The 26,115-nt window shown below is 63.0% G+C and overlaps 2 protein-coding genes across 2 annotated transcripts; both read left to right on the forward strand.

Annotated features, from left to right (window-relative positions):
* Positions 1-6,029: 6,029 nt before the first annotated feature.
* Positions 6,030-11,316, forward strand: EPN3 (epsin 3; the record flags this gene model as incomplete). Its single annotated transcript, XM_084298731.1, has 9 exons — positions 6,030-6,600; positions 6,896-7,014; positions 8,137-8,220; positions 8,517-8,624; positions 8,746-8,830; positions 9,062-9,355; positions 10,136-10,246; positions 10,610-10,831; positions 11,000-11,316. The coding sequence occupies 9 exons, from the start codon at positions 6,030-6,032 to the stop codon at positions 11,314-11,316; spliced, it is 1,911 nt and encodes a 636-aa protein (XP_084154857.1).
* Positions 11,317-12,356: 1,040 nt separating this feature from the next.
* SPATA20 (spermatogenesis associated 20) lies at positions 12,357-25,552 on the forward strand. The gene is made up of 16 exons (XM_084298737.1): positions 12,357-12,391; positions 13,185-13,322; positions 13,464-13,528; positions 13,852-14,006; positions 14,111-14,254; positions 14,492-14,693; positions 14,774-14,904; positions 14,985-15,089; positions 15,538-15,612; positions 15,737-15,949; positions 16,081-16,273; positions 16,872-17,040; positions 17,305-17,513; positions 17,608-17,807; positions 17,894-17,974; positions 20,191-25,552. Exons 1-16 carry the CDS (start codon positions 12,360-12,362, stop codon positions 20,359-20,361), a joined length of 2,283 nt encoding a protein of 760 aa, XP_084154863.1. The 5' UTR covers positions 12,357-12,359; the 3' UTR covers positions 20,362-25,552.
* Positions 25,553-26,115: the final 563 nt, after the last annotated feature.

Here is a 26,115-nt window from a genome sequence, read left to right on the forward strand (position 1 = left end):
TTTATGCAGCCTAATGTACCCATGCCCCATTCTGAGTCAACTCTTACTTGCTTACTTCCAAGACTAATCGCTCCTGAATTAAAATGAGTGAAATTCATGCTATAAATATGGAGAGCAGGGTTGGGCCTTGTGTTAGAGCCACCCTTCCTGTCTTTATCAGCCTGCGTGTGCATCTCTGCTTATCACCCCTTTCTGTCTGGGTTTCCTTGTGCTTCACAGCTGGAATGGAGCTTTTTTTTTTTTGTGGAAACATACCCATTCTTAATGTTGTTTGCTCTGCTGATGGGGTTGGGTCGAAGCAGACTTCCAAGGCAGGGCAAGCAGGGTCTCCCTTGACCTGGCACCGTACGTGGGTGAAGTGCAGCCTTCCTGCTCAAGCAGCTGGACAGCATTCCCCAGAAAGGCTTTGGCCCTGTAAATAAATGACATCAATGCAGATTATTAATTGAGGTTCATGATACCTTTGAGGTTCTTAGACAGCAGATTCATATCCATGCTAAGCATTACTGTTACAAATTCTGTACATGGCTGCACGGTTACACCAGGCATGTGTGCCTCAGGCACGTGCTCTTTTACATGGGAAACCACACCGACACGCGTCTCAGAGCCACATGCAGTACCAAATAACTTCCTTGTGCAGAGTTGTTTTCTTTTTGTTTCTTGTTTTAACTCATTTGCTATCTCTGGAGAATGTGTCTGTTCTTTCCCTCAGCTCCTGGCAAATCTGTAGCTTATTTTGTTCTGCTGGCCAGGTGAGACCTTCCATGTTCTGAGGTGCTCTCTCTCAGCAGGGTGAGAAGGAGCATTTGGCTTCTGTGGAAGGACAGAGCCTCTTCTGGCGTAGCGGGCACAGAACCACAAAGGGAATGTCTCTGCTCAGCATTACTGGAGTGAGAATTTCAGCAACATTTTGAGAATCAGAGAGGAAAAAGGCCTGAAGTTGGGGTGTGTCTCACAGGCTCTGACAATAGCTCCTGCCTCCCTGGAGATCATTATCAGCTTGTGAATATGCCCAACTCAAACAGCTCAAGCCATCTGTCTTCTAGACAAGAGGGAGTCTGCACGTAACAGAGACAACGCGATTGTCTCAGAGGCAGGAATGCTTCTAGTTGGCAGTCTCACATTGAAAGATGGCAAAGCCCATGCATCTGGTCCAGCCTATAGAAACCAGGCTCCACATATACCTCTGCTACCAGAAAATCTTGCTAGTAAGAAAACAGATAAAAGAAAATGTCCCTTTAGTCACATAGTAACGGATGGAAGGATGTCAGACGCTGTTCTCTCCTTCCCGTTCCAAGGGAGGAGCCTGGAGGCCTGGGGCTGGTGGCATAAGATTTTCTGCAAAGCAGAACAAATCTGCGTGCTGGGAATAGTCTATACTTTTTTGTCATAAATCTTGCCAGTGCCTCTTACAGCCTTGGACAAGAACCTCCTTGGGGACAATGTACAAACAGAGCAGGGGAAGGGCTGGGCTGGGCCAACAAGTGCAATATTCTGCGCCCTGGCTGCTGTATCTCTGAGCCAGCTCCGTTATTATTTTTTACACTGATTGGCACAAGTTACGTGACTGGAAATGGGGTGAAGATAGAACCAGCTTCCCAAACACACCCTTAGAAACACGTATACCCCTCATTTACGGGCCTGCTGTGAGCTGAGCTGTGGGCTCTGTGTTTGGAGCCCCAGCCCTGGTGAGTGGGTCTGAAGGACGCGGGGGTGCTCCAGGCCCCATCGTGCCTGTCCTAGCAAGGAGAGCGCTCCTCCTCCTCCCCCAAATGTGGGCACTATTTGTATTAGTGTTAATAATTCCTGCTCTTTGCTACGTAACTGAGGTGAGCGACCTCCCTGGCCTTGTGTGCCGCATACCAGAACCAACACGTGACGCGGGACCTGGAGACACCACCGCTGTTAGGCTGGGATGGAGTTTCCAGGAAAACATGTGTGGAAGGTGACAGCACGTTTCCAGAAGGTTCTCACTTGTAGGAGGGACCTGGGTGAGCAGCCAGCTTGCCCCAAAGATGGAAAAAATCAGCTTTAGAGCCTCGCTGGTTCACCACTTCCTACACGAGGGTGCAGACCACCCAACAAGCCCTATGTGTGCACAGCTCAACTGCTGCTTGTAGGATGTTCTCCTCAGGGAGAGGAAAAGGCAGTGCCTGAAGGGCATCAAGCTGCCTTCTTGGGCCCTCTGCCCCCGCTGAGCTGTGGAGAACAGAGAGAAATCCCCAGGAGCGGGGCGGTGGGAGCCTTCCTTTGGGGTTGCCCTGGCTGGCTGCTCTCCTGCCTGACCCCATGGCAGTGCTCTTCCCACAGGCTGCAGCCGGGAGCAGGACTGGGTGCGTGTTCAGCTGGCCTGAGCCTGTCGGGGAAGTTGGGCTGAGGAGATCCACAAAGCCCCTGGAAGCCCAGGGCCTCCCTGATGCCTCCTCCAACCTGAGGCAGGGCCCGGGGCAAGATGGGTCCGCTTCGTGGTGGGGGAAACAGCAGGGGGGTGTGATCCCCTCCCCAATGCCTCGGCACCCGGGAGATGCTTTCTGTTATGGCAAATGGCAGTGATATTAAAAAAGATTATATATATCCGTACTACTTGAAGGCCTGTCACTGATTAAAATGGAAGGCAGAGGCCGGGAGAGTGGGGGTGGCACTGAAGCAATCGAGAGACATGACTTATTCTGTAATGTCATCTGATGCCTCCCTCTCTCCCCGAGCCAGGCTCTGGGAGCTGTTCGGAGCAGGGGAAGAAGCCGCTCCAAATTTAGATCCCGGGCAAAAATTTTGCCGAACTCAAATTGCAGCGGGCGGCGGCGGCGGCCTTGGGTACCAGAGAGGGAGCTGCATTGCTGGGGGGGGGGGGAGGGAGGTCAGCATCATTCAGAGGCGCTTCCAAGCCTGGGGATGGCCGGTTCCTGTCTAAAAATAAGGGGGGAGGGAAAAAAATATATAAAAAATATATATATAAAAAAAAACGAGCTGGCAGCCTGCCAGCGAGGGGCAGTGACTGAGCATTTAGAGCATCCCCGCCTCCCGCATGCGGCGGGGCAGGGGCTCGGCGCCGCATCCCCCAACCCCGGGTGGGGGGGGTGCGCTAGTTCGGATTTTAGGGTCTCGGGGACACGGGGAGGGGGGGGGGGGACACCCACGTTAAAGGGCTGGAGGGGGCCGGGCCGGGGCTCGCTCGGCCCCGAAGGGGTTAAGGCGGGCAGCCGGGACCTGCCCAGCCTGCCCGGCAGCTCGGCGGCGCGCAGCAGGCAGCGGGAGGGCTGCGGCCGCCTCCTGCGCGCTCCCGGCCCCCGGTGCGCGGTCCCGGTGCCGGTGCCGGTGCCGGTGCCGGCCCCCTCCGTGCACGGCGGGGCTCGGCCGAGGTAAGAGGGAGGAAAGGAAGGAGGGAGGGAGAGAGGGAGGAAGGTTCTGGACGGCCCCGAGCATCCGCAGGGGGTGCGGAGCGCAATGGGGGGGGGGGGGGGATGCGGATCCGCCGTGGGCCCGGATGGGGTTGGGGGGTACCGGGGGGTACCGGGGGGTGCAGGGGGGTGCCGGGGTCCCGCTGCGCACCGGGGGAGGGTCCCGGTCCCCGCCGGTCCCTGCCGGTCCCCTGGAGCCGCCGGTGCTGCCCGCCGGGGGGCTCTGCCTCCATTTCGGGCGCTGCGCCCTCCCAGCCCCGCACCTGAGCGGGGACCCAGCGAGCCCCCCCCGGGTGCCCCCAGCCCCTGTCCCCTCTGCCCGTGCCCCCTCCGGGTGCCCCCAGCCCTTCCTGCTCCCCCCTGACCCCGTTCCTACCCCCCCCTACCCCTGTGTCCCCCCCCCTCCCTCCCCATCCCCTTCTCCTCTGCAGTGCCCTGCGCCGGGACGCGGGCGATGGGGACCTGTCCCCAGCCCCCGGTGTCCTTCTCCCACCTGGCAGCCTCCAGCTCAAGGTCACTGCAGTAATTCCATATGAGCTGCCGGGCACTGCTGCCTTATCTCCCGCACAGCTTCTGTTTCACTGCCTTTATATTCCGGGGGGACACCGGGCTGGGTACAAACCCGCTGCTTCCAACGCCGCTGGCAGCGCTCCAGCCAGGGCCGTGCTCCTCCACCCGCTGTCCCAACCCCTTTTCCCAGCTCTATCCACGCAGACTTCGCAGAAGCCTGGTGAAATCCATCTGGGACCAGGTCTCCGGCCGGGACGAGCGGTGCCGGAGCCGGTGGCACTGGGTTGGGGCTCTCCCAGGCTAGGGGGGGACCCGCTGGGGACAGGAGGTGACATCCCTCTCTGGAGGCCGATGGACGGGCACGCCGGTGTTTGCTGGGCCGGTGGCACCTTTGGAAAGCGTGACTTTATCTTCCTGCTGGGTGGCGGTGGAAAGCAGAGCACGGAGCCAAGTCCCGGAGGACTTTGCCGCGCCGTTGCCCTCGTCCCGAAGGCGTTTCCGCGCCAGCAGCGTCGCGGCCGCCCGAGCCAGGCTCTCCTGGTGGGATCCAAAGGCCGCGCCGAGCAGCGGCGTTGCGAAAGGGCATCGATACAGGGAAGCGTCGGGGGAGAGAAACTCGGGCCGCCTGCTAGCGCGGCGGTGCCAGGCTGCTCTGACTCACGGGGACGTCGCCGGCGGTGCCGCGGTGCCGCCGTCCCGCCGGAGCAGGAGGTGCAGGACCGGTTGCACGGGTTGCGCGGCAGTGCGGCGGGTGCCGTGCGTGGCTCGTGGGCACGTCGGCACGGCCCCGGTGCGGTTCTGCGGCGGCTGGAGAGCCCAGTGCCGGCGGTGAGGCCGGCCACGGCGCGGTGGCTGCGGTGCAGGGAGGTGCTGGCGTTGTGAGCCGGGTGTTGGGACGGGCACCGGTAATCGGCGGCCGCGTTCGTGGCTGGGCAGGGGAGATAGGCCTGTGCCCGGCAGCCTTATCGCGGAGCGGGGAAGCGTTGCCGGTGAGTTTTGGGGTGGGAGCTCAGAGAGCAGCTCAGCTCCCAGCCCTGCGGTGGGGAGCCTGCTTCCAGCCTCCCTGCCTCTTGGCTTTGCTGATCCCCCAAGGCAATGAGGGTCGTGGTGTTTGACAGCCCCGTGGGTGAGGCTAGTGTGGAGCAGGGCACAGAGCTGTGGTGGGGTCACAGGAAAATGGGACAACGACGAGCCACGTGGTTTGGCTGGTGAAGGATGGGCATTTCCCAGCAGCAAGGGCCCAGGGCAGCTCCCGGCCCTGCCAGTCCTGGTTGGTGGCATGGCAGGGACCCGTGGTGACAAGCAGCAGCGTCAGGGTGCCCGCGGGTGCCTCGTGGCCACCCCACAGGAAGGGGATGCGGGGAAAAGTCAGCCGGGAGCCTCGTGGGCGAGTTTCGACAGCAGCCACCCGTGCCAGGAGATGGGCACAGGGTAGGCTCGGGCAGGATCTGGGGATTTTGCAGCGGGTTTTGGGTTACCTGCCCTGTCTGCTGGCCTGGCGCCGGGGTAGCCCCCTGATTTAGCAACCCCGCAGCAGCACGTGTTTCCATCCCAGAAGCAAAATCACCAAGTTTGCTCAGCAAAACTGTCAGGGCAGGCTCTGAGTCACGCCAGGCCTTTATTTTCGCCCAGCCTGTCCTGGCAGCACTGGGAGCCTCTGGGGGGGGTGCAGGGGAGCCCCCAGGCCGTGCGCTGCAGGGGGCTGGGGCCCGGAGGCAGCCTGGGGCTGGGGGAGGGAGCTGCCATTTGCAGGTGGGTGCTCGTCGCAGCAGAAGCGCCTGGTAAAAGCTCATCCAAATGTTGCTGAATCCGAAGCCAAATCTCTTGGCAGCTCTGCAGTGCTAGGTATCGGTTTTCTCTAAGATATTTTTTTCCACCCTGAGCATCCTGCATCCCTCCTGCTTTCGGTGAGCGTCAGACGCGGTGGCGACGGGCCCTTCCACCTTGAGAAGCGTCCTCGGTGCCGGCTGAGGGCTTTGGGAGGGGGCTCTGGTGGCACGGGGCTGGTGCTGAGGTCTCTGCGTCCCCGTTCCCCGCTGCAGGTGCCGGTGAGGCCGTGAGCGCCCGTCCCTTCCCCGCCACCAGCGCTCGCCGCCGGCGGGCCCCGGGCAGGGCGCAGCCATGACGACCTCGGCCCTGCGGCGTCAGGTGAAGAACATCGTGCACAACTACTCGGAGGCGGAGATCAAGGTGCGGGAGGCCACCTCCAACGACCCCTGGGGGCCCCCCAGCTCCTTGATGTCGGAGATCGCCGACCTCACCTTCAACACGGTGGCCTTCGCCGAGGTCATGGGCATGATCTGGCGGCGGCTGAACGACAGCGGCAAGAACTGGCGCCACGTCTACAAAGCCCTCACCCTGCTGGACTACCTCATCAAAACCGGCTCCGAGAAGGTGACCCACCAGTGCCGGGAGAACCTCTACACCATCCAGACGCTGAAGGACTTCCAGTACGTCGACCGCGACGGCAAGGACCAGGGCATCAACATCCGGGAGAAGGTGAAGCAGGTGATGGCGCTGCTCAAGGACGAGGAGCGGCTGAAGCAGGAGCGGGCGCACGCGCTGCAGACCAAGGAGCGCATGGCCCTCGAGGGCATGGGCAGCGGCAGCCACCAGGCCGCCTACGGCCGCCGCGCATCGCCCTACGGCGACGACTACGGCCGGACGCGGGGCTCGCCCTCGTCCTTCAACTGTGAGTGCTCCCGGCGGGGAGGAGGTGGGAGCTGCGTGCGGGTCGAGGTGGGAGCTTTGTGAGGTTTGCTGCGCCCACCCCAGCGCTCCCCCTCCGCTTTTTGGGGTGCTGGTGGCGATGCTCGGCTGCGGTGTGCAGCTCGTTTGTGGTCGCAGGTGTTAATTAAGGGGTATGGGCCTTGGGGAAACCACCTGTGGAGCTGTGGATGGGGTCAGGGAGGCTGTTGGACATGTGGCTGGTCTCCTCCCTGACGTGCCAACGCTGCTCCTTCACCTCGTCTTCTTTTCTCTCCCAGCATCGTCCTCATCCCCACGGTTCGCCTCTGACCTGGAGCAAGCGAGGCCGCAGACGACGGGCGAGGAGGAGCTGCAGCTGCAGCTCGCCCTGGCCATGAGTCGGGAGGAGGCCGAGAAGGTAGGGCCGTGGGGCCGGGGTGTGCCCCACACCCAGGATTATCTGTGGGGGCTCAGCCCCTGTGGAGGACAGTGGGTATGGGGCTGCCCGAGGGCTGTGCACAGACCCATAACCGGGCTGCTCGTCACCAGCAGGCAGCGGGGGCACTGGCTATCCGTGCCACCCGTCCTCGTGCCTGCAGGGACAGCACCAAGGCTGAGACACCAAACCTAGCTGCCCTCATCCACCGAGGTCTTCTGGTCCCGTTTCTCTCGCCTTGGTTGGGAGGCGATACGTCCTGCTGCATGGGGCACGGCTGCCTCCGCCTGCGGCTGCTCCTCTCCAGCTGGCAGAGCCAAGCGGGGATGCGGGCAGCAAACGAGCCCCAGCCCCAGCTGTGCAGCCTCCCCCAGGGCTGTCCCCTCTCCTTCCTGCCCCTTTTCTTTGGACACGGCTTTATTTGCACACCCGCTGAGACTGCCGCCGGCTGGCACAGCCCGTGCGGGGACGGCCGGGCACACCAAGGACGTGGGCAGTGTCCTTGGGGGGCTGGCACCCAGCATCATGTCCTCGGTCCTGCCGGGGCAGGGGACACGCTTCAGAGGCAGTGCTTGCTGCTGCCTGCCTTCCCCTGCCTGGTGGCTCTTCTGGAGGCTGAACAGCATGTGCGTATCCCTATTTTAGTCCTGGAAATGCAGTATTTATAGCTTCCACTCGCTGCTGCGATGAGCTCTGTAGGAACATGCTCTCGAAAGCGCTGCCTCTCGGAGCCCCCCTGGGCTGTGCACACGCTCGCACACGCATGCACAGCCGTGCACGTGCGCACCCCCACCGGGCATCCCCGCTCCCAGCCCTGGATGAGTGTGGTGTGGCGGCGATCGGGGCTGCCATGGTGGCGTGGGGACGGCCCCTCTCCAAAAACTGCCTCGGGTCTGAGTGTCCGTACCCCAAAGGAGGGGATGGGAAGGACTCCCGAGCCCAGGCTGCTCGGGGGCTGGAGAGCTGGGGGCTGCAGCAAGCCCTTGGGCACGCTGCACAGGTAGGCGAGGGGCTGCTGGAGGCTGGTGGCAAGGACGGCGACCACCGAGCCGCTCGGCAAGCTGAGGCCCAGCTGAAATTTCACCCCATTTCCTCTGTTGGCAGAAGCCACTTCCTCCACTTTCCAGCACAGACGAAGAAAGGCAATTGCAGCTAGCGCTCGCGCTGAGCAAAGAGGAGCACGAGAAGGTACCTGTGCCCCGCAGCCCCGGGTGCTCCTCTCTCTTGCACTTGGGCTTCTCTCTGCCTCCTGCGGCCGCCGGCCCCGCTGCCGGCCCCGCTCTGGCGCCTGCTTCGCTTTCGCTCCTGCGGGGACGTTCGCTGCGTGCTCTCCTGGCGGGCTCGGCCCCGCAGGAGCTACCCCTGCTCGGATGCTGGGACTTTCTGGGGATGCGGTGGCAGCTCCTGCGCCGGGTCTGTCTCCTGGAGGAGGTGTCGGCTGCGGGGCCCCGTCCCGCTCACGGCCCCGTCCCTTGTCCCCGCAGGAGGTGAGGGCTTGGCAAGGGGAGAACTCCCTGCTGCAGAGAGCCTTGGAGGAGACTGCCCCGGGTGGGGAGGAAGAGGAGGAAGAGGATAAGATGAAGAAAAGCCAGGTGAAGCACCAGGGCCCTGGGTGGCCGCACATGCAGCTCCCGAGCGACGCTGTGGCCCTGGGCTGGGCCGGCAGGTCTGTGCTGTGCTTCCCTTACGCCTTTATTCCCGTTCTGTTCGCAGTCCTCTATCCTGGAGCTGGCAGATATATTTGGGCCGGTGCCAGCCCCCTCCAGCCACACGTCTGTGGACCCGTGGGACGTGCCAGGTAGGGGCTGCTCCACGTCTGCCACAGCTCAGGGCAGCGGCATGGCGCTCTCCCCAGCCTCTGCCCCTGCCCAGTTCCCACCCGTTCAGTACCTTTGGCTTCTCCCCCCACCTCTGCCCCGTCCTCTGCACGCCTGGGTGGCGATGCTGGTGGGAAGCCACAGTCCCCGGGCGCGTCCCTAACATTCAGCATCCCTCTGCTCCCCACCCCGTTCCCCTCATCTCCTTTCAGATGTGAAACCCAAAGCGGAGCCGGCAGCCTGGACCAGCACGACAGACCCCTGGGTGCCAGTGCCAGCTGGCAGCGGGGAGCCCCTGCCCCAGGCGAGCGCCTCGTCCCAGCAAACCCCTGCTGGGCCCTGGGATTTCCACCCTGCTGCCACTGATCCGTGGGGGAAGGCGCCCGCCCCTTCTGGCTTCTCTCCCGGGGACCCCTGGGGGACGACGTCCCCTCCTGCCCAGGGCTCCGGTGCTGCGCCAGCGACCGACCCTTGGGCTGCTGTGGCTGAGCCGCCCCCTAACCCTGGTAAGTCCTCGGGCAGGGATTTGGTTTTGCTGGGGATCGTGCACGGCGCTGGCTGGTGCTGCCGTCCTGGGTGCCCCTTGTCCCACAGCCAGCTCCGTGAGCACCTCCTGCAGGACCTCTGCCTGCTCCTTGGTGTGCCGAAGATATCAGAGTACCGTTAGGCTCTCTCTCTGCCTGCAGCAGTCTGCTTTAATTAACGTGGCACAGTTAACGGAGCCCTCCCATGGGAGTGGGTGGCAGCCACCGCAGCGCTCCCGCAGCGGGGTGGTGCCCCCACCCCCGATACCTGTTGGCTGTGCTCCCCCGGAAACTCCCCTACGTGCCCTCCGAGACAGGACGGTTGCTGTCCGCACCTGCCACGTTGCAGGTGGGGAGCTGTTTATAGGAAAAACGTGGGTTTCAGAGCTCGGTGCTGCTCTCGGTTCCTCCTCGGTTGTTTCCTCCCACCTCGTGGCAGTCCTGTTTCCGCTGCCCCAAACGCACAGGGAGTTGCCCTGATTTTTGGTCCCTAAGGGGGAGCGAGAGCAGAACCAGCCCTGGGTGCAAGCGCTGGTTGTTAAAACGGCCTCCTCGAGCTGTTTCCATCCCGGTGGCCCTGTCCCCGCTGCCTTGGCTGGCACTGCCTGCTTGGGACCGAGCTCCTGCTGTGCCCATCCCAGTCTCCGTGGGCTGGTGGGCGCTGCTGACCCCATCCCCGCAGCCCCCATTGCACGCTTGCACGTCTCCCACCCCTCGCCTTCCCGCTCGCCCCCCTCCTGGAGTCTCACCTCTTCCCCCCAGCTGCAGGGGGGGACGCTTTCGACCTGTTTGCAAAACCTCCCGAGGCGGCTGAGCAGCCGGAGCCGGAGCATTCGCAGCCGCCCTCCTCGGCCAAGTCCAGCAGCCCTGCGGGTAAGCGCCGGGGACACGGGCAGGGGCCGATTTGGGCTGGTGGGGACGTTCCTCTGTCCCTGCCTCCAGCCAGGAGCTGCTCCTGCATCTTTGCATGGCTCCTTGCTGGTGTGGCCAAAGCTCGTCCCCACGTGCCGTGGCCTTCGGGTGCCCTGCAACCCAGGGGGTAGCCCCGGTCCCTGTGGGCACTCCCGTCCCCGATCCCTGCTGCCTCCCGTGGCGCCGCAGCCTCAGCCCTGCTGCAGAGAGGCTGCAATCTGGCAAGATGTGCCCCTAAATGCCCCGGGGGGTGACGAGGGCAGGACATCACATCACTGTCGGCATCCCACGGGTGGCTCATGCATCTCGTCTCCCCTGCCCCAGAGCTGGACCCCTTCGGCGACCTGTTCCCCAGCACCAAGCAGGACGGGGCGAAGAGCTTCGACCTCACCAACCTGGCAGACTCCCTGGCCGAGTCCTGCAAGGAGCGGAAGGACTGTAAAACCCCCGAGGCCTTCCTTGGCCCCGCCGCCTCCTCCCTGGTCAACCTGGACTCCTTGGTCGCGCCGCCACAGGCAGCCAAGACGCGCAACCCTTTCCTCTCGGGTAGGTCCCGGGGTGCCAGGGCCATGCTCCTGGGGTTCCCAAAGCATTGGGTGGGAGAAGGGCGCTCGGGGTGGAGGCCGAGGAGGACGAAGAGGAGGAGGAGGGTGCGGAGGACGCGCAGCCGCCTCGACGCACCTCGCCTTGACGCATCCCCTTGTCTCCTTGCAGGTCTCAGCACGCCGTCCCCCACCAACCCCTTCAGCCTCGCCGAGCAACCCAAACCCACGCTCAACCAGATGCGGACCAGCTCGCCCGTGCCCGGCCTGCCCGCCGGCCTCCCCGTCAACGCCATGACCTACAGCGCCTCGCTGCCACTGCCGCTCAGCAGCGTCCCCGCCGCCCTCCCCGCCTCCGCCAGTGCCTTCCCCCAGGCCGGCGCCGGCCCCTTCCCCGAGCTCCCCAGCACCCTCCCGCAGCCCTTACTGCCGCTGAGCGGCCCCCCGGCCCCTCCAGCCTCGCAGGGGGGCCTCAACCCCTTCCTCTGAAGGCTCCAGACCAGCAGCACGTGTAGGCTCTCGCCCCTTCCCCGGCCGTTATGGCCCCCTTGGCGTTTCCTCCTGCACAGACCCTTAGGGCAGCCGGGTCGCTCGCCGCAGCGGAGGACGCCTCGTGCTGGGGTGGGGGGGTCACAGGCAGCCAGCATGGAACCCGCAAGAGGAGCCCGGCCTCATGGGGTGCCCCCAATACAGCCACCGGCGGAGGACCCGTGGCAAGGGCTTCGTTTTTTGGGGCCCCGCACATCGGGCGGGGGTCCCGGTGCCGGCCCCGCGCCCTCGCTCCCTCTTTGCCACGGCGCTTGCATGGAGCCCCCCGGGGCTGCCGGCTGCGCTATGGGACGGTCCCGGGGGACGGGGAGGATTTGGAGCTTATCCCTTTCTGCTCCTTTTTCCCTCAAAATGTGCCCCCCTCCCCGCCAAATCTCGTCCCCCTGAATGCTTCGCGCTCTCCCCGCTCTCCTGGATGCCGCTGCTCCGCTTGGCCCCGCGGCCCTGCTCTGCTGTCACCTGTGTTATTTACCAGCCGGGGGGGGCGACCCCACAACCCCTGTGTGCTCAGCGGACTTTGTACCCCAAAAAAAATCCCTGGAGCCCCCCCCCGGGAGCCTCGAGCAGAGCCTGGACCGGGAGCTCCCGACCCCTGCAGCCGCTGCTTGGGGTTGGGGTGCGGAGGCGGGGGGGGCTCGGGGGGTGTCAGGGGGATGTTAGGGGGGGATCCAGGGGATTTTGGGAGGGGTCCAGGGGGATTTAGGGGGTGGGGGGGCGGCAGGCGTTCTCGCTTCGGTGCGTGCACGGTCCCGGGGGCTCTGCGGCTGTACCCAGGACCCCATCAAGCGCCCGTACGACAATAAAATTCTCCACCCAGCTGCAGCGTGCCGCCTCTTTACACCTTGGCGGGGTGATTTAGGGGTGGGTACATGGGTTGTGAAGCCACCCCCGGGCTCCCCACGCAGCCGTGGGGCCTTGTTTGTGGGTTTGGCCCCGCTTTAGGGCCCGACCCCTCCCGCCCGGCCGGGCCCGCCCCCGCCGCCATGTTCGCGGCGCCGCTGCGCAGGGCCCGCAGGTACCGGGGGGGGGGGGCAGCGGGGCCGGGGTCGGGTCCCTCGGGCACGGCCGTGGCCCTACCGGGACTTTTTTTTGGGGTGGGGGCGGCAGCTGCGGCCCCGGCACCTCCCCGTGAGCCCCCCGTCCCTGCTGAGCTGCCCCGATCCTGCCCCGTGCTGCGGGCGCTGCGCTCTTTGCATCCCCCTGCGTTTCCCCTAAATGCTGCGTGTGCCCCCTGCAGCCCCCTAAACCTCCACCCCCGCACCGTTTGCATTCCCCTAAATCCTCCCCGTTTATCTGCACTCCCTGCATTCCCCCAAATCCTGCCTGCACGCCCTCCACGCCGCTCCTGCGTTCCCCTAAATCCTCCCCGTGTCCCTATAGCCCCGCACCTTGCGTGGCTCCGCGTCCCCCTGCTCCCCCATCCTGCACCCCACTTGCAGCCCCCCATCCCCAAACCCTGATGCCCCCAGCCCCAGCAGGCTCTCACGGGTCCCCTGCTGCCCCCCCTGTGCCACTTGGCTGCACCCCATCACCCACGGCCCTAAAATGCTGCCTTGGGTGGGCGCTGGGGCTGTGAGGGGGGGGCAGAGCCATGGCAGAATGTGTGGGGTGATGGGGACCCCCTTGAGGGGCTTCTGCCCTAATGCTTAGGGTTGGGAGCGTGCTGGGGACGTGTCACCCCAAAAAGGGGGCACCCAGGTGGCTGGGGGTGTCATGGGTCTCTTTGGGGGTGTCACGGCTCTCTTTGGGGTGAGAGGGGAGCGAGTGGGGCCGTGGCTGTGTTCCTGCCCATCCCATCTCTCTCTCAGGTCCCTGTTTCTGACGGGCAGCATCGCCATGGCCACGGCAGGGAGAGCCAGGCCGCCTGGCCACCCTCGTTACACCAACCGCCTGATTAACGAGAAGTCCCCCTACCTCCTGCAGCACGCCCACAACCCCGTGGACTGGTAAGAGCTCCTCTCGCCTCCCCGCCTCGTCCTCCCTCTGCCGAGGCCGATGTGCTTGGGGTGCCCGAGCTGCTGCTTCTCGGGAAGCTTCAGAGGAGCCCAGAGGCTCTGCCCCCACTTCTTCTTGCCTCCCCTCCGCAGGTACCCTTGGGGTCAGGAGGCCTTTGATAAAGCCAAGAAAGAAAACAAGCTGATCTTTCTGTCAGGTGAGCAGAAACAAGGCGCGTTTAACACCCCTGAAGGAGCAGATAAGCCAGGCTGCGTGCGGGTGGTGGTGCAGGTGAAGGTGCTGGGCACCGATTCTCCTCCAGCAAGAGATGCCGCGTGCTTTTGGGGCCCTGGCTGTATGGAGGCTGCATCCAGGGGCCTTTTGGCCACCTCAGTCCTCAACTTTGGAGCAGGAGGCACACGTGGCCCGTGCTTGCAGGAGGCTTTTCTGCCACAGCAATTTGTGAGGGCACGCAGCAGCCTGGCTCGTCTCTGAGCGACCCCCCCGGGGCCTCGCCTGAGCGGGTGGGCTTGGTTGCAGTGGGCTACTCCACCTGCCACTGGTGCCATGTGATGGAGGAGGAGTCCTTCCAGAACAAGGAGATCGGCGCGATCATGAACGAGAACTTCGTGTGCATAAAGGTGGATCGTGAGGAGCGGCCAGACGTGGACAAAGTGTACATGACCTTCGTGCAGGTAGGGGAGGAGCGGGCAGGCTCTGCCCTTCTCCCTTTGAGGCTCGTAGCCCTGCTCCAGGAGGGCCAACGTGGGGTTTTTGCACACCCTGATGCCTCCTTCAGGCTACCAGCGGTGGAGGTGGGTGGCCGATGAGCGTCTGGCTGACTCCGGACCTGAAGCCCTTCGCAGGGGGGACGTATTTTCCTCCTGAGGACAGCGCTCGCCGCATTGGCTTTCGGACTCTGCTGCTCCGCGTCGCAGAGCAGGTACGGGGCAGGCAGCGCTCAGGCAAAGGGGGAGTGGAGAGATCACTCTGGGGGTGTGGGAGGGAAGAGGCACAAGGAGCAGTGGGACAGAGAGGGTGTCAGAGCCGTGGCCGGGCTGGGGGTGTGTTTGGGCTGGCCTGGGGAGGGCACCGAGAGCTGAAGGTGCAGTTTGGGGCAGGGCATGAAGCAGAAAGAAAGGGAAAAAATGGAAGTGCCAATTTTCTCCCTGCATCACAGTGGAGGCAGAACAAAGATGGCCTTCTGGAGAGCAGCCAGAAGATCCTGGAAGCTCTGCTAGCCATGTCCCAGATCCGCGTGCAGGGCCAGCAGTCACCCCCGCCATCCGAGGAGGTGCTGGCCACCTGCTTCCAGCAGCTCTCCAACTCCTACGACGAGGAGTACGGTGGCTTCTCTGAGTCCCCCAAGTTCCCCACCCCAGGTCAGTTTGGGCTCTGCAGCTGAGCCGTGCTGGGGGGCAGAGCCCGGCCCTCAGCCTCCCGCTGTGTCCCTGTGTTGCAGTGAACCTGAATTTCCTCTTCACCTACTGGGCCCTGCACCGAGCCACCCCAGAAGGGGCGCGGGCACTGCAGATGGCTCTGCATACCCTCAAGATGATGGCTCACGGGGGCATTCATGACCACATCGGGCAGGTAGGAGGAAAGCTCTGGGGATAAACCCCAGGAGTGCCCAGGAGGAGGGCAGTGGGGACACATCTGCTCGGTCTTTGCAGGGGTTCCACCGCTACTCCACCGACCAGCACTGGCACGTCCCTCACTTCGAGAAGATGCTGTACGACCAGGGGCAGCTGGCGGCCGCCTACAGCAGAGCCTTCCAGGTGTGGCCACCGTGCTCCTCTGTGGGGTGTGCTCAGCACCCCGAGTTCGGGCTGGGCTGGGGTGTGAGCAGTGTCAAGGCTGGGGCCCAAACGTTGCCCATCTGAGCGCTCCCGTCCTCCCCTTTATCCACTGCCCTTCATCCAGACAGGAACACTGCACGAGCCCCTGATAGCTTAGCCCCTGAGGAAAGGAAACTCTCTGCAAGAGTCAGCACCACGTCCTGCTGCTCAGACCGTGGTGTAAATCCAGGGCTGCTACCCAGTGCCTCTAATCCCTATCAGAGATCTTACCCCAAATAGCCCCGTGTTTAACATATCCTGCACATTCAGGCGTGCCTCTCCCCTTTGCCAGCTCTTTCCATCAGGGCCGTGACATCTTGCCGTGTCTCTTTCCTCCCCCTGCTCAATGTGGTGTTGCAGAGTGCCATCCGCCTCATCTCTCCCGCAGATCTCCGGGGATGAATTCTTCGCCGACGTTGCCGGGGACATTCTGCTCTACGTCTCGCGGGACCTGAGCGACCAGGTGGGTGCTTCCCCGAGCTGGGCCAAGCGAAGGGGGTCGCTCACCCCGTCTGGGACATGATGGAGTGCTGCAGACCGGGGATGTCGTACCAGCAGCTGGGACATCTCTGCTGCTTTCTCCCCAGGCTGGAGGTTTTTACAGCGCAGAAGATGCGGATTCCTACCCGACTGCTGCATCCAGCGAGAAGCGAGAGGGGGCTTTCTGTGTCTGGGGGGCCGAGGAAATCCGGGCTCTCCTCCCCGACCCGGTCGAGGGGGCTGCTGAGGGGACGACCCTGGGAGATGTCTTCATGCACCACTACGGGGTGAAGGAGGACGGCAACGTGAGCCCCATGCAGGTGAGGAAGAGCCAAGACCTGCCCGGTACCGCGAGCATCGCTGCGCACAGGGGACATCAGAGCCACCCGAGGCACATGGGTCCAACCCTGCTCGGCCAGGAGGTGTTCCTAGAACGGGGCTCTCCTTGCAGGACCCCCACCAGGAGCTGAAGGGCAAGAACGTCCTCATTATCCGGTCCTCCCTGGAGCTGACGGCCGCCCGCTTTGGGCTGGAGCAGGGCCGGCTCAGCGCCCTGCTGCGGGACAGCCAGCACAGGCTGCGGGCAGCCCGGGCACAGCGGCCACGGCCCCACTTGGACACCAAGATGTTGGCCTCGTGGAACGGTGAGCGGGGTCCTGGGGGGGGCCTCAGCCCCATGCACGTTTGGGATGTTGTTTTGGTTTGGGTTTGGCTTGTTTTTTTTTTGTTCTTCTTCCCCTGTTGCCAGCAGAGAGCAGCAAAACTCTTTGCGTGGCGCAGCCTGCTCGGCTGGGCTGCCAGGGGATGGGGATGGGGGCTCAGGACCCGGGTTCGTGCCCGCTGCTGTGTCAACAGGGTGAGCACAGGTGGCTGTCTGTCTGTCCGAGCGTCCTGCAGCGGGTGATAACCGCAGGGTCACAGCTCCTGGGGCTGGAGCCTGAGCTGGAGTTACAGCGTGGAGCCAAGTGCTGCAGGCAGCAAGACTTTGTTAAGCCCAGTTCCTGCCCACAAGCTGAGGCTCAGCTCTTGCTGGCCTTGCAGTGCTCCTCCTTTCCCTTTGGAGATAGCGAGCGACTTTCCCCGTGGTTGGGAGCGAGTGGAAGAGCTGCTGAGCTGCCTTTGGCCTGCCTCATATATCAGGGGGGATGAGCTTCACTCTGAGCATCATTTAAAGGAAAACGAGTGGCACCCGCTGCTCCCTGCTGCCACAGCCCCTCTGAGCCTGTCCCTGTGCCCATGCAGGACTGATGATCTCGGGTTTTGCCCAGGCTGGGGCAGTGCTGGCCAGGCAGGAGTACGTGAGCCGGGCAGCGCAGGCAGCTGGCTTTCTGCGCAGGCACCTCTTCGACCCGGCCAGCGGGAGGCTGCTGCGGAGCTGCTACCGGGGCGAGGACAGCGCGGTGGAGCAGAGGTGAGCAGTGGTGCGGAGCGTGTCACCCAGCCCACGGGTTTAAGGTCAAATCGTTTGCATTCCTCGCCTGTCAAGCTGGTAGGAGCCTTCCCGTGCTGCTGCTGGACCCGCACTCAGCCGGGGCTGAGCCGTGCGGTGACTTGGCACAGCCACTGCTGAGCTCGGGAGGGAAATCCCACATCACAGGTGCTGGTGGGGAGGGCTCTGCCCTGCTGGACCCGCAGGGTTGGAGGCCCTGATGTCCTTCCCCGCCTGCCTTTGCAGTGCTGTCCCCATTCAGGGGTTCCTGGAGGATTACGTCTTCGTCATCCAAGCTCTCTTTGACCTCTACGAAGCCTCCCTGGACCAGAGCTGGCTGGAGTGGGCCCTGCAGCTCCAGCACACGCAGGACAAGCTCTTCTGGGACCCCAAGGGCTTCGCCTACTTCTCCAGCGAGGCTGGTGACTCCTCTCTGCTCCTCCGCCTGAAGGACGGTGAGCTGGGGGACCTGCCCGTGCCCTGCATGCCCCGGGGAGGGCAGGGGTGATGCCCAGCGTGGGGCTGACGGTGCTGCCGTGCCTCCCGCAGACCAGGACGGAGCAGAGCCCAACGCCAACTCCGTCACCGTCACCAACCTGCTCCGAGCAGCCTGTTACTCCGGCCACGCAGAGTGGGTGGAAAAAGCCGGGCAGATCTTGGCTGCCTTCTCCGAGAGGCTGCAGAAGATCCCGTTAGCCCTGCCAGAGATGGCCCGGGCCACCGCTGTCTTCCACCACACCCTCAAACAGGTAGGGCCGGGGCTGCTGAGCTGTGGTGTGGGGCCACCAGAGCCTGCTGGGACCAAACCTCTGCCGTCTGTGGTGTCTCTGGACAGGTGGTGATCTGCGGAGACCCCCAAGGAGAAGACACGAAAGAGATGCTTCGCTGCGTGCACTCTGTCTTCAGCCCCAACAAGGTAGTGAAAGCATCCCCGTCCTCGTCCTGTCCTTCCTCCCTCCTGGGGACCTCCCGTCCTCTCCTGCTGGTGGCAGGGGCACGGCTGAGCCCTGCGTGGCTCTCCCGAGGCAGAGAGGTGGCAGGGGACGAGGGGCAGCGCTCGTGGCACTGCTGGGCCAGCTCCATCTGCACCTGGGGCTGAGCTGCAGCGTCAGGCTGGCAACGGGGCCAAAGTCCCAGTTTTTGTAACCCAAATGGGGAGAGCTGTGCTGAGCTGAGCTGTCAGCAGCGCTTCCTTCACCTCTCCTCGTGTCAGCACAGCCCACAGAGGCTGTCCTGCGGACGCCCAGCAGCGTTTAGTGGTGCTGTTGGAGGACAGGGTGCAGTGACCAGAGCCCCCTCTGCCCACAGCACCCCGTCCAGCTCCCCTGCAGCACTCCCTCGCTCCTGGTGCTGCGTGCGCGCCCTCCTCCCGCTTTATTCCTCTCCCTTGGAAGGATTACAGCGAGTGACCCAGTTTGCAGGCATGGAGAGCACTGCGCTGCCAGCAGGAGCCCGGTGCTGCCTTCCTGCAGCCGCTGCTGCCCATCCGAGCGGGCTCCTGGTGGGGGGCGCCCGGCTTTGGGGGCTCGGGCAGAGCCAGGAGCTCAGCAGCACCCTCGCCGAGGCTGGGACCAGCAGGAGCAGCCTGGCTGCTGCCCGCCGGGGTTGGCTGGAAAAAGGGCTTTTCCTTGCTCGTTTTCCCATCCTCATCCTCTCCTTCCTCCCTCCTTGCCCGCCCGGCAGCGGGAGCAGCCCTGAGTCACCTCCCTGGGGACGTGGCTGCGTTGGGGACCGGGGCTGCGGAGACGTCAGCGCCGCGTCCCCGCCGCCCCCGCTCCCCGGTGCCGGCAGGGCGCCGGGGGCCAGCCTCGGCGGCGGGAACACAAACAATTAATTAGGTCGCTCCAGTAATTAATTCCTTACAAACCTCACATGGAAAGCCTGGCCGTAATGAGAAGCCGATGGTAAAACGGCTTTGAGGGCGCCGGAGCCGCTACATCTGAACCTGCACCCGTGGCTGGAGGAGCCCGGGGCTGGAGGTGGCTGCTGCGGGGGTGCTGCCGGGGCTGAGGACCCCACTTGGCTCCCCGTGACACTTGTAGGGCCATCAGCGTGGCCAGATGCCACCCACCCCTTTGCTGGCATCTCCCTGGCTGCGTTTGCCCCGTGGGGCCGGGGTGCTGGCAGCAGGATGGGGCCAGGCAGGCTGGATCCCGCTCCCGGTTGAGATCTCGGCCCCGTTAATGGTCTTTAGGGTAATTACGGAGGATCCCATTATCTCCTCAGCCGCGGCGTGCGAGCTCCCTGGCTCGCCTTTATCCCGGCCCCGCAAGAGGACCTTAGGGAGCATGTGAGAAAAATGAATAATGAATTTCAGATTGGACGTGAATTGGTAATTAATCACTCCTGGAATTAATTCCAGACAAAGGCGAGGAGGGAGGAGGGCAGGGAGCTCGGGCTGAGCTGGCGCTGGGGCAGGGCAGGGGCTGAGGGGAGACGGGGGGTGCATGGGGCGGGACGGGCGAGCTGGGGACACGGCCACCCCCTTGGGGACACGGGGCAGGGGCAGCCCGTGCCAGGCAGGGGGGTGGCAGCGGGGGCAGGACGGGGATGTCGGGGATCTGCAGCCCTCGGTGGCGGGCTGAGCACCTCGGTGCTGGGCCAGGCACTGCTTGGTGCCCGCCTGCTGCTTCCAGAGCCCCCACGGGGACCATATTTGCTCGCCCCTCGTGTCCCCGTGCTGGGGCCAGGCTCCCGGCCAGCTCCTGGCCGTTCCCATTGTTAGACCGCAAGGCCTGAGGCTTTAACAAATGTTTTCTTATTCGGCAAAAGCTAATTATCCTGGCAGCCCCGCCGCTGCTCCTGCGGCAGCTGGGAGAGCCCCCAGCCCAGCGCTGGCCGCTGGCTGAGTTTTCTGGGAGGCAGCTGGGGGGCACGAGGAGCCGGGTGCTGGTGCCTGACCCCAGGACAGCTCCTCCAGCCTCGGGCTTCATCCCAGGCTGCCCCCATCCCCATCACCCCCCCTCCAGAGCTGCTGGGGGGCTGTGGCCGGTGGGGGACACCGGGGCTGCACCCACGGGGACGTGGCCACAGCACGGGTCCCTGGGCTTTGTCCCCCCTGTCTTTGGGTGGCACAGGGGGTACCAGCCGGCTGTGCCCCCCCCCTCAGCTCTCCCTTTCCTTCTCCCGCAGGTGCTGATGTTGGCAGACGGGGACAGCGCCGGGTTCCTGTACCGCCAGTTGCCTTTCCTTTCGTCCCTGGAGAGGAAGGACGGGAAAGCCACCGCCTACCTCTGCAGCAACTTCGCCTGCTCCCTGCCCGTCACCTCGCCCCAGGAGCTGCGGGGGCTGCTCTGCCAGTGAGCCCCCCCCACACCCCGACACCCTGTTTGCCAGCAGGAGGGTGAGGAGGAGATGGATGGACGCCGGGCTGGGACCTGGGAATGTGTTTGGGGGGGACACGCATCTGAAAGTCACGCTGGGCATGAGCTGGGGGGCTCCTGGCCATGGCTCAGCCCCTCCTGGAAAGCGTTGGGGCCAGGGGGGGACACAGCACGGCCAGCTGGGGGGGACAGAGCCATGGCCAGCCTGGGTGCAAAGCAGGAGCTGCTGTGGGTGGGAGCCATGGGGAGCAGAGGTGCTGCTGGCCGGGACAGCCCCTGGTACCTTCGGGGGGTGCTCAGCCCTGGTTCCCCAGCACCTCAAACCACCTGGGTGCTTTGGGGGGGCACCTCCACTGCACCTGCACTCGCCTCATCTCGTAGAGGGACAAGAAAGCAAACGAGACCCAAATCCCAGTGTTAGCGTGGGAGTCAGATGCAAAAACTCTGCTTGCCTCTGCTTGCGGAGAGCCAATGGCAGCCGAAAAAATAACCCACAACTGACCTTGGGGGCAGCGTTAGCAAAAAGGGAGGTTTCCTCTGAGCTTTCCCCGCAAAGCTGAGGCTGGACTGAGGGTCCCATCCGTCCCCATGGGGGCTGCCTGCATCCTGCTGATGGGGCCCTGCTGGTGCTTGCCATGAAGCAAATCCCCTACGAAGGGATTTTGGGAGATGGCAAAAGGCAGCGGCTGCCTTCGGAGCTTTCCAGTGGGTCGTGCCAGGGTTCGGGGTACCCGGCCAGGAGAAACGCCTTTTGAAGTCAGAGAGGAATTTTGCACCTCATCTCCTGAATACTTTCTGTGCTTGTGGAAGGGGAGAGCTTCCCCCCCTCCCCGTTGGTTTAAGAACTGAAGTGTTTCTGGAAACCCAGGCGAAAATCGCTGGCTTCAGCAGACGGCTGCTTGTGCGCTGCTTCTTTGGATTTGGGGGATTATTTTTTTTTTTTGGGTGGTTGTTTTCCAGCTTGGCACCTTTGCTGTGGGGTTGATGTGACGTCCCAGAGCAATGCTTCCCATCCTCATGAGCTCTTGGAGCAGATCAGTGCCAGGAGGGCATTGCTGAGAGCCAGGGAGCCCAGGGCTCAGGGCTGGGGTGACCGTGGAGCCGTGTGGGTGCCCCCGACCCTGGGGTGCGGGCACGGGGTGCCTTCATCCCGCACCCTCCTGCTGGTTCTCGCGTCTCCGTAAGCAGCCACTGGGCAAAAATGTGCTGCGAAGGGCCTGTCAGGATTAATCGGGCTGACCAGCCAAAGAATAAATAAAAAAGGGAGGTTCTCCATGACAAACAAACGTTGTTGTGGCACTTGGTCCTGGGGCGCTGCCCTGCGTTTGGTGACGGACATGGGGCCGCACTGGGGAGGCTCGGGGGGCAGGAGGCAGCACCCCTCAATTGCTCCCTCTTCTCTCCAGCTGCAGAGCTGTCCAAAAAAATAAAAAAGCCACCACAAACTGCACTGAGCAGCCCTCGGGTGTTACTTTTTCCCCACAAACACTTGGTTTTGTCATTAGGCTGCTCAGGAGGGAGCGGGGGCACCAGCGAGACGGCAGGGAGGGGAGCAGGGATTCCCTTCCTTTGCATTTTATTTATTTTTTAAACCTCCTCATCTGCATCTCTCTCCCTTGGCCGGGGCACACAGCAGTGCATCCCCTCTCTCCAGCAGCCACCAGCACTCCAGGGGCTGAAGCCCCTCACACCCCATTGGGGTCCCCATGGATGCAGCCACCCCTGTGCCCCCCTTGTGTGCTCCCCGTCCCCCTCCCGCACCCCTGAGGCCACCCTCGCTGTTCTAATGAGGCTTTCTCCCTAATTAACGTTCCCTGGTGTGGTGCCATCGATGGCTGGTTCAGGGTCTCCCCGCTTTTACTCCTTCAGTGCTGTGATCCCGATGGCTGTGGGAGCTCTTTGCCACTTGTGATGGTGCGTCTGGGGGAAGGAGAGCAAGGAGGGTGTTGTAGGGCCCCGTCAGCACTAACTGGGACTCTTCCCACCCCAAAATTCCCGCAGGGCTGTATGTGGGTGCTGTTCACCCCCCCCAGCTTCCAGCCCCTCCGAGGAGAGGGAAACCAGTGAGGTTTCTGCTCCCTGCACGGGCGGCCGATGGCTTCACGCCTGAGCACCCCATTGCTGCACGCATGGGTGGGCAATTAGGCAACACCTGAGCACCCAATTAAGCAACACCCGAGCACCCAATTAGGCAACACCTGAGCACCCCATCAGCTCATGCCCGAGCAGCCAATTAGCCCGTGCATCCCTGCAATTTTGGGCATAAACGGGCAAGTTTTGGTAGCTGGGGGCTGCAGCGGTGCTGGTGCGGAGGTTGAGAAGCGCTGGTGCTGTGCTGGAGTGATGGAAATGCCTCATTGTGCCCCAAAACGTTAGAGGAGCCCCTGGCAGCTCAGGGCAGGTAGATGTAAGGAAGGGCTGGGGGTGGGAGGCGTGGGGCTGGAGCCCCACACGTGCGAGGAACCGCTGGGTGCTGGGGCCGGCTTTCCTCGCTCCCCCTTCACACCCCACCCAGCTGTTCGTGCCATCCAGCTCGAGCACCGCCAACGTTCGTGAAAAGCAGAATTTGCAGCTGAAGCTGTCAAACACTTGCTCAGTTGTTGTTATTTTGTGTTTTTTAAGCCGACTTTCCACGTGAGCGGGTGCCAAGGAAGCTGGAGACAGGGTGAGCGGCTCTGCCCTCGCCTGCGGGTCGGTGTCGGGATGGTGCTGAGAGCAGCTCCCACCTGGGAGCACTGCACCAACATCACTGCTTTACCCTGGGACCCTCAGCCACAAGGGGTCTTTCTGGAAAGCAAGCAAGGGATGGCTCAAGGAGCTCCCCCCGTGCCCCCAGGGCTGGGGGAGCCGGCGCTCGGCCACCTGCATGCAGCCGGGATCAGGCAGTAGACACTTGGCCACGGCACAGCTATTAATCCTGCACTAATACGGTTGTGGTATTTACTGACCACGGCAACTATTGCATTAAATCTAAATGAAATGTGCGTTTTGGAGGCTTTGCAGAGGCCGCGGGAGGGCGTTTGCAGAGGGCAGTGTCTGTGCCAGGGAGGGGGGCTCTGGGAATACAGCGGGATGGAGCCTGCTGCGGGACATGGGGTTTGGTTTCCTCACCCTGCTCCATTCCCACCACCCGCAAATCTGGGACGGGCTCATGTGATTATCTCCAGATTAAAGGCAGCTAATTTAGTTTGTGCTAGAGGCCGGGTCAGGTCGATGTGTTGGGGTGAAGCACACACACGAGGACTTGCTCGGCTCTCCATACACCTCAGGGCAGGCTGTGCGCCCCGGTGGAAGCTCCACGGGGACCTTGGCGAGGTGGAGACGTGGGAGCTGGCAGCGAGTGATCCCCGGGGCTTTGCACAGCAGGAACGTGAGGCAGCACGAGCCCCTTGTTGGGTTTTTGCAGCTCAGCAGGCTGCTGTGACAGGCGTGAGCTGCGGCTCTGTGGGACTCGAGGCTCTGACAGCCGGCCCCCGCGCATGCCGCCGCTCGCCCCCGCGCTTTCCGTGGACGTCACTGCCAGGAGGAAACCACTCCGAGCCGTGTGGTCCCCTGCAGCCATCCCCTACTGGGGTATAGAAAACTGGGAAAAGGCAGCAGCCAGCATGGGGAGCTCCCGTGGTGGCCAGCTGGGGCTCGGTCCCTCTCCCTTTTGGTCCCCTCCGGCAGGGCAGCGCGGCGAGAGGCAGGGTCCTTTTTCATAGCTGACAGCCCATGAATATTTATAGCAGCAGATTAAAAATGTCCACCGCATCCCAAATTAGGCACGGGGCCCTGGATAGATCCAGGGTGCTGGTAGCGGCGGCACTGATGTCAGCACGGGGGTGACGGGGCGGAGGGTCCCGTTCATCTGGGAACACGGTGGCTGCTCTCGGGTCCTGCCCTGGGGCCAGAACCTGCTCCCCCGTGCGATGCCTGGTGTCTGCTTGGGATGCTGTACCGCTCTGTGGCTCTTTTTTTGCCACCACAAGCTTTAAAACTCAAGTTTCTGTGGCCGGGCTGGTGCAGAGCTGTCCGTGCGCGACCACAGACCCGTTACCTCCCACCCTGGGAGGAAAACGGGCACGAAAGGGAATCCGCGTTTGGGTGAAGGAATGGAAATTAGAGGGGGAGAAGAAGGGGACCAAGCTATTTCCAAGCTCCTAAGGGGTTGGCAGGGACAACAGAGCAAAGAGCAAAATCTAATTTACAAGGAGTACACAAAGACAAAAGCTCTGGACGGCGTCCTGGCCAGATCCCAGCCCGCGTGCCGACGGAGAGCCGTGCCGCGGGGGCTGGATGCGGCCCGGCAGCCGGGCACCAGCCCCGTGTCTGGGGGGCAGGATCAGTCCCGTGGGGCAGGGCGGCCAGCAGCCCGCAGGGAGGCTGCTCCAGGAGCCGAGCTCTTGCAGGGGAAGGTCTCCAGGAAGGTCTCCAGCCCGCCCCGGTGCGCCAGCATCACTCACACCGCATCACCCAACACCTCCCGGGTCCTGCCCTTCCCTGCACGCGATGGAGAGGGAGCAGGAGGGGAATCGCAGCCCTGCTCGAGCCCCTCGTGCCAGGCTTCATGCCTGACCCCACACTGGAAGGGCTCTGCTGTTTCTGTCTCCCCTCCAGCAGGATCCATCTGATCCAGCCCTGCCAGGGATCAGCACGCTCCCAGCGGGGGCTTCTTCAGCATCCTTCAGCCCGCCGCTGGTCACCAGGGCTGGGTGAGCAGCCTCCTCCACTGGCCACCACGCCGGGAAACGCTGCCATGATTAGCGTTATTACTGCTAATCATCAGCCTGCTCGCAGCCGCCGTGGCTGGGAGCTCAGGGAATTAAAACCCCGGTCGCTGATGCTGCGGGTTGGATCCTGCTCCGGGTCCAATCCTGCACCAGGGCCGTGGAGTTGGATCCCCGTGGGTCTGGGGTCCGTGGGGCTGCTGGCTCCGAGGGAGCAGGATTAGAAACGGGATTAAGGGATTCTGGTCACGAGCCTTGGCAAAGTTGTAATTTAAATTTAATTTAAATTCCAATGTTGTTTTTTTTTTTTTCTTCTTCTTTTTTTTTTCTTTTTCTTTTTTTGCCCTCTCTATTGCTGTTTTCCTCAATAAATGGCACGTTCTTCATCTGTTGGCAAAACGAGGCCATTCCTGCACGCAGCTCCCTTCGGCCAGTGCTGCCGAGGGGCAGGCGTGGAGCAGGGCACCCTGGCGGGGTGGGGGGACAACTTGGGGGGGACAGAAATGGGGGGAACGGGGCTGGAAACGTGCCCCTGGGGAGGGCAAGCCGAGGTCCCCACGGCCTTGCTGGGGCATTGCCCTTCTCCCAAGTTTGTTATTTCCCCCCCACACCCCGGGGTATGGTGAAGTTCTGAGCTCCCCCCTTCATTTGTTGCCATTTATCTATAATTTAGCCCGGTTTTTAGTTATATTATAATTGAGTTGCGTGTGTCACAGCGCGTCTCAAACAGAAAATATAAATATTTAACAACCTCCACTGGTAATAAAGATTCACATTTGCCTCATTCTGGTTCCCAGTACATGAATATTCGGCACCATGCTCCGTGGGTATTAACTTCATTCAGATTTATCCCTGGTTATGCAATGTAACATCAATGACAGATAGAAGCCAGACCTCAGAAGAAAAAGTAATCAAACCCAACAACACCGAGCCAATTTGGTGTCATTAGCTCCCCTCGGTTGGTTAGCGGCGCGGCACCTTCCTCCCTGTCATCCCTGGCTCCTGCGTGCCTCCGAGCACCGAGC

Source organism: Netta rufina (genome assembly GCF_964035555.1).
Source record: "Netta rufina genome assembly, chromosome: 19".
Classification (NCBI taxonomy): Eukaryota; Metazoa; Chordata; class Aves; order Anseriformes; family Anatidae; genus Netta; species Netta rufina.

What these genes read in the sequence shown, in the direction of transcription:
- SPATA20 (XM_084298737.1), top strand. Translation starts at nt 12,360, where the DNA reads ATGTTCGCGGCGCCGCTGCGCAGGGCCCGCAG. An exon ending in CCGCTGCGCAGGGCCCGCAG is followed by an intron (nt 12,392 to 13,184) that starts GTACCGGGGGGG and finishes TCTCTCTCTCAG; the next exon opens with GTCCCTGTTTCTGACGGGCA. An exon ending in GCCCACAACCCCGTGGACTG is followed by an intron (nt 13,323 to 13,463) that starts GTAAGAGCTCCT and finishes TCCCCTCCGCAG; the next exon opens with GTACCCTTGGGGTCAGGAGG.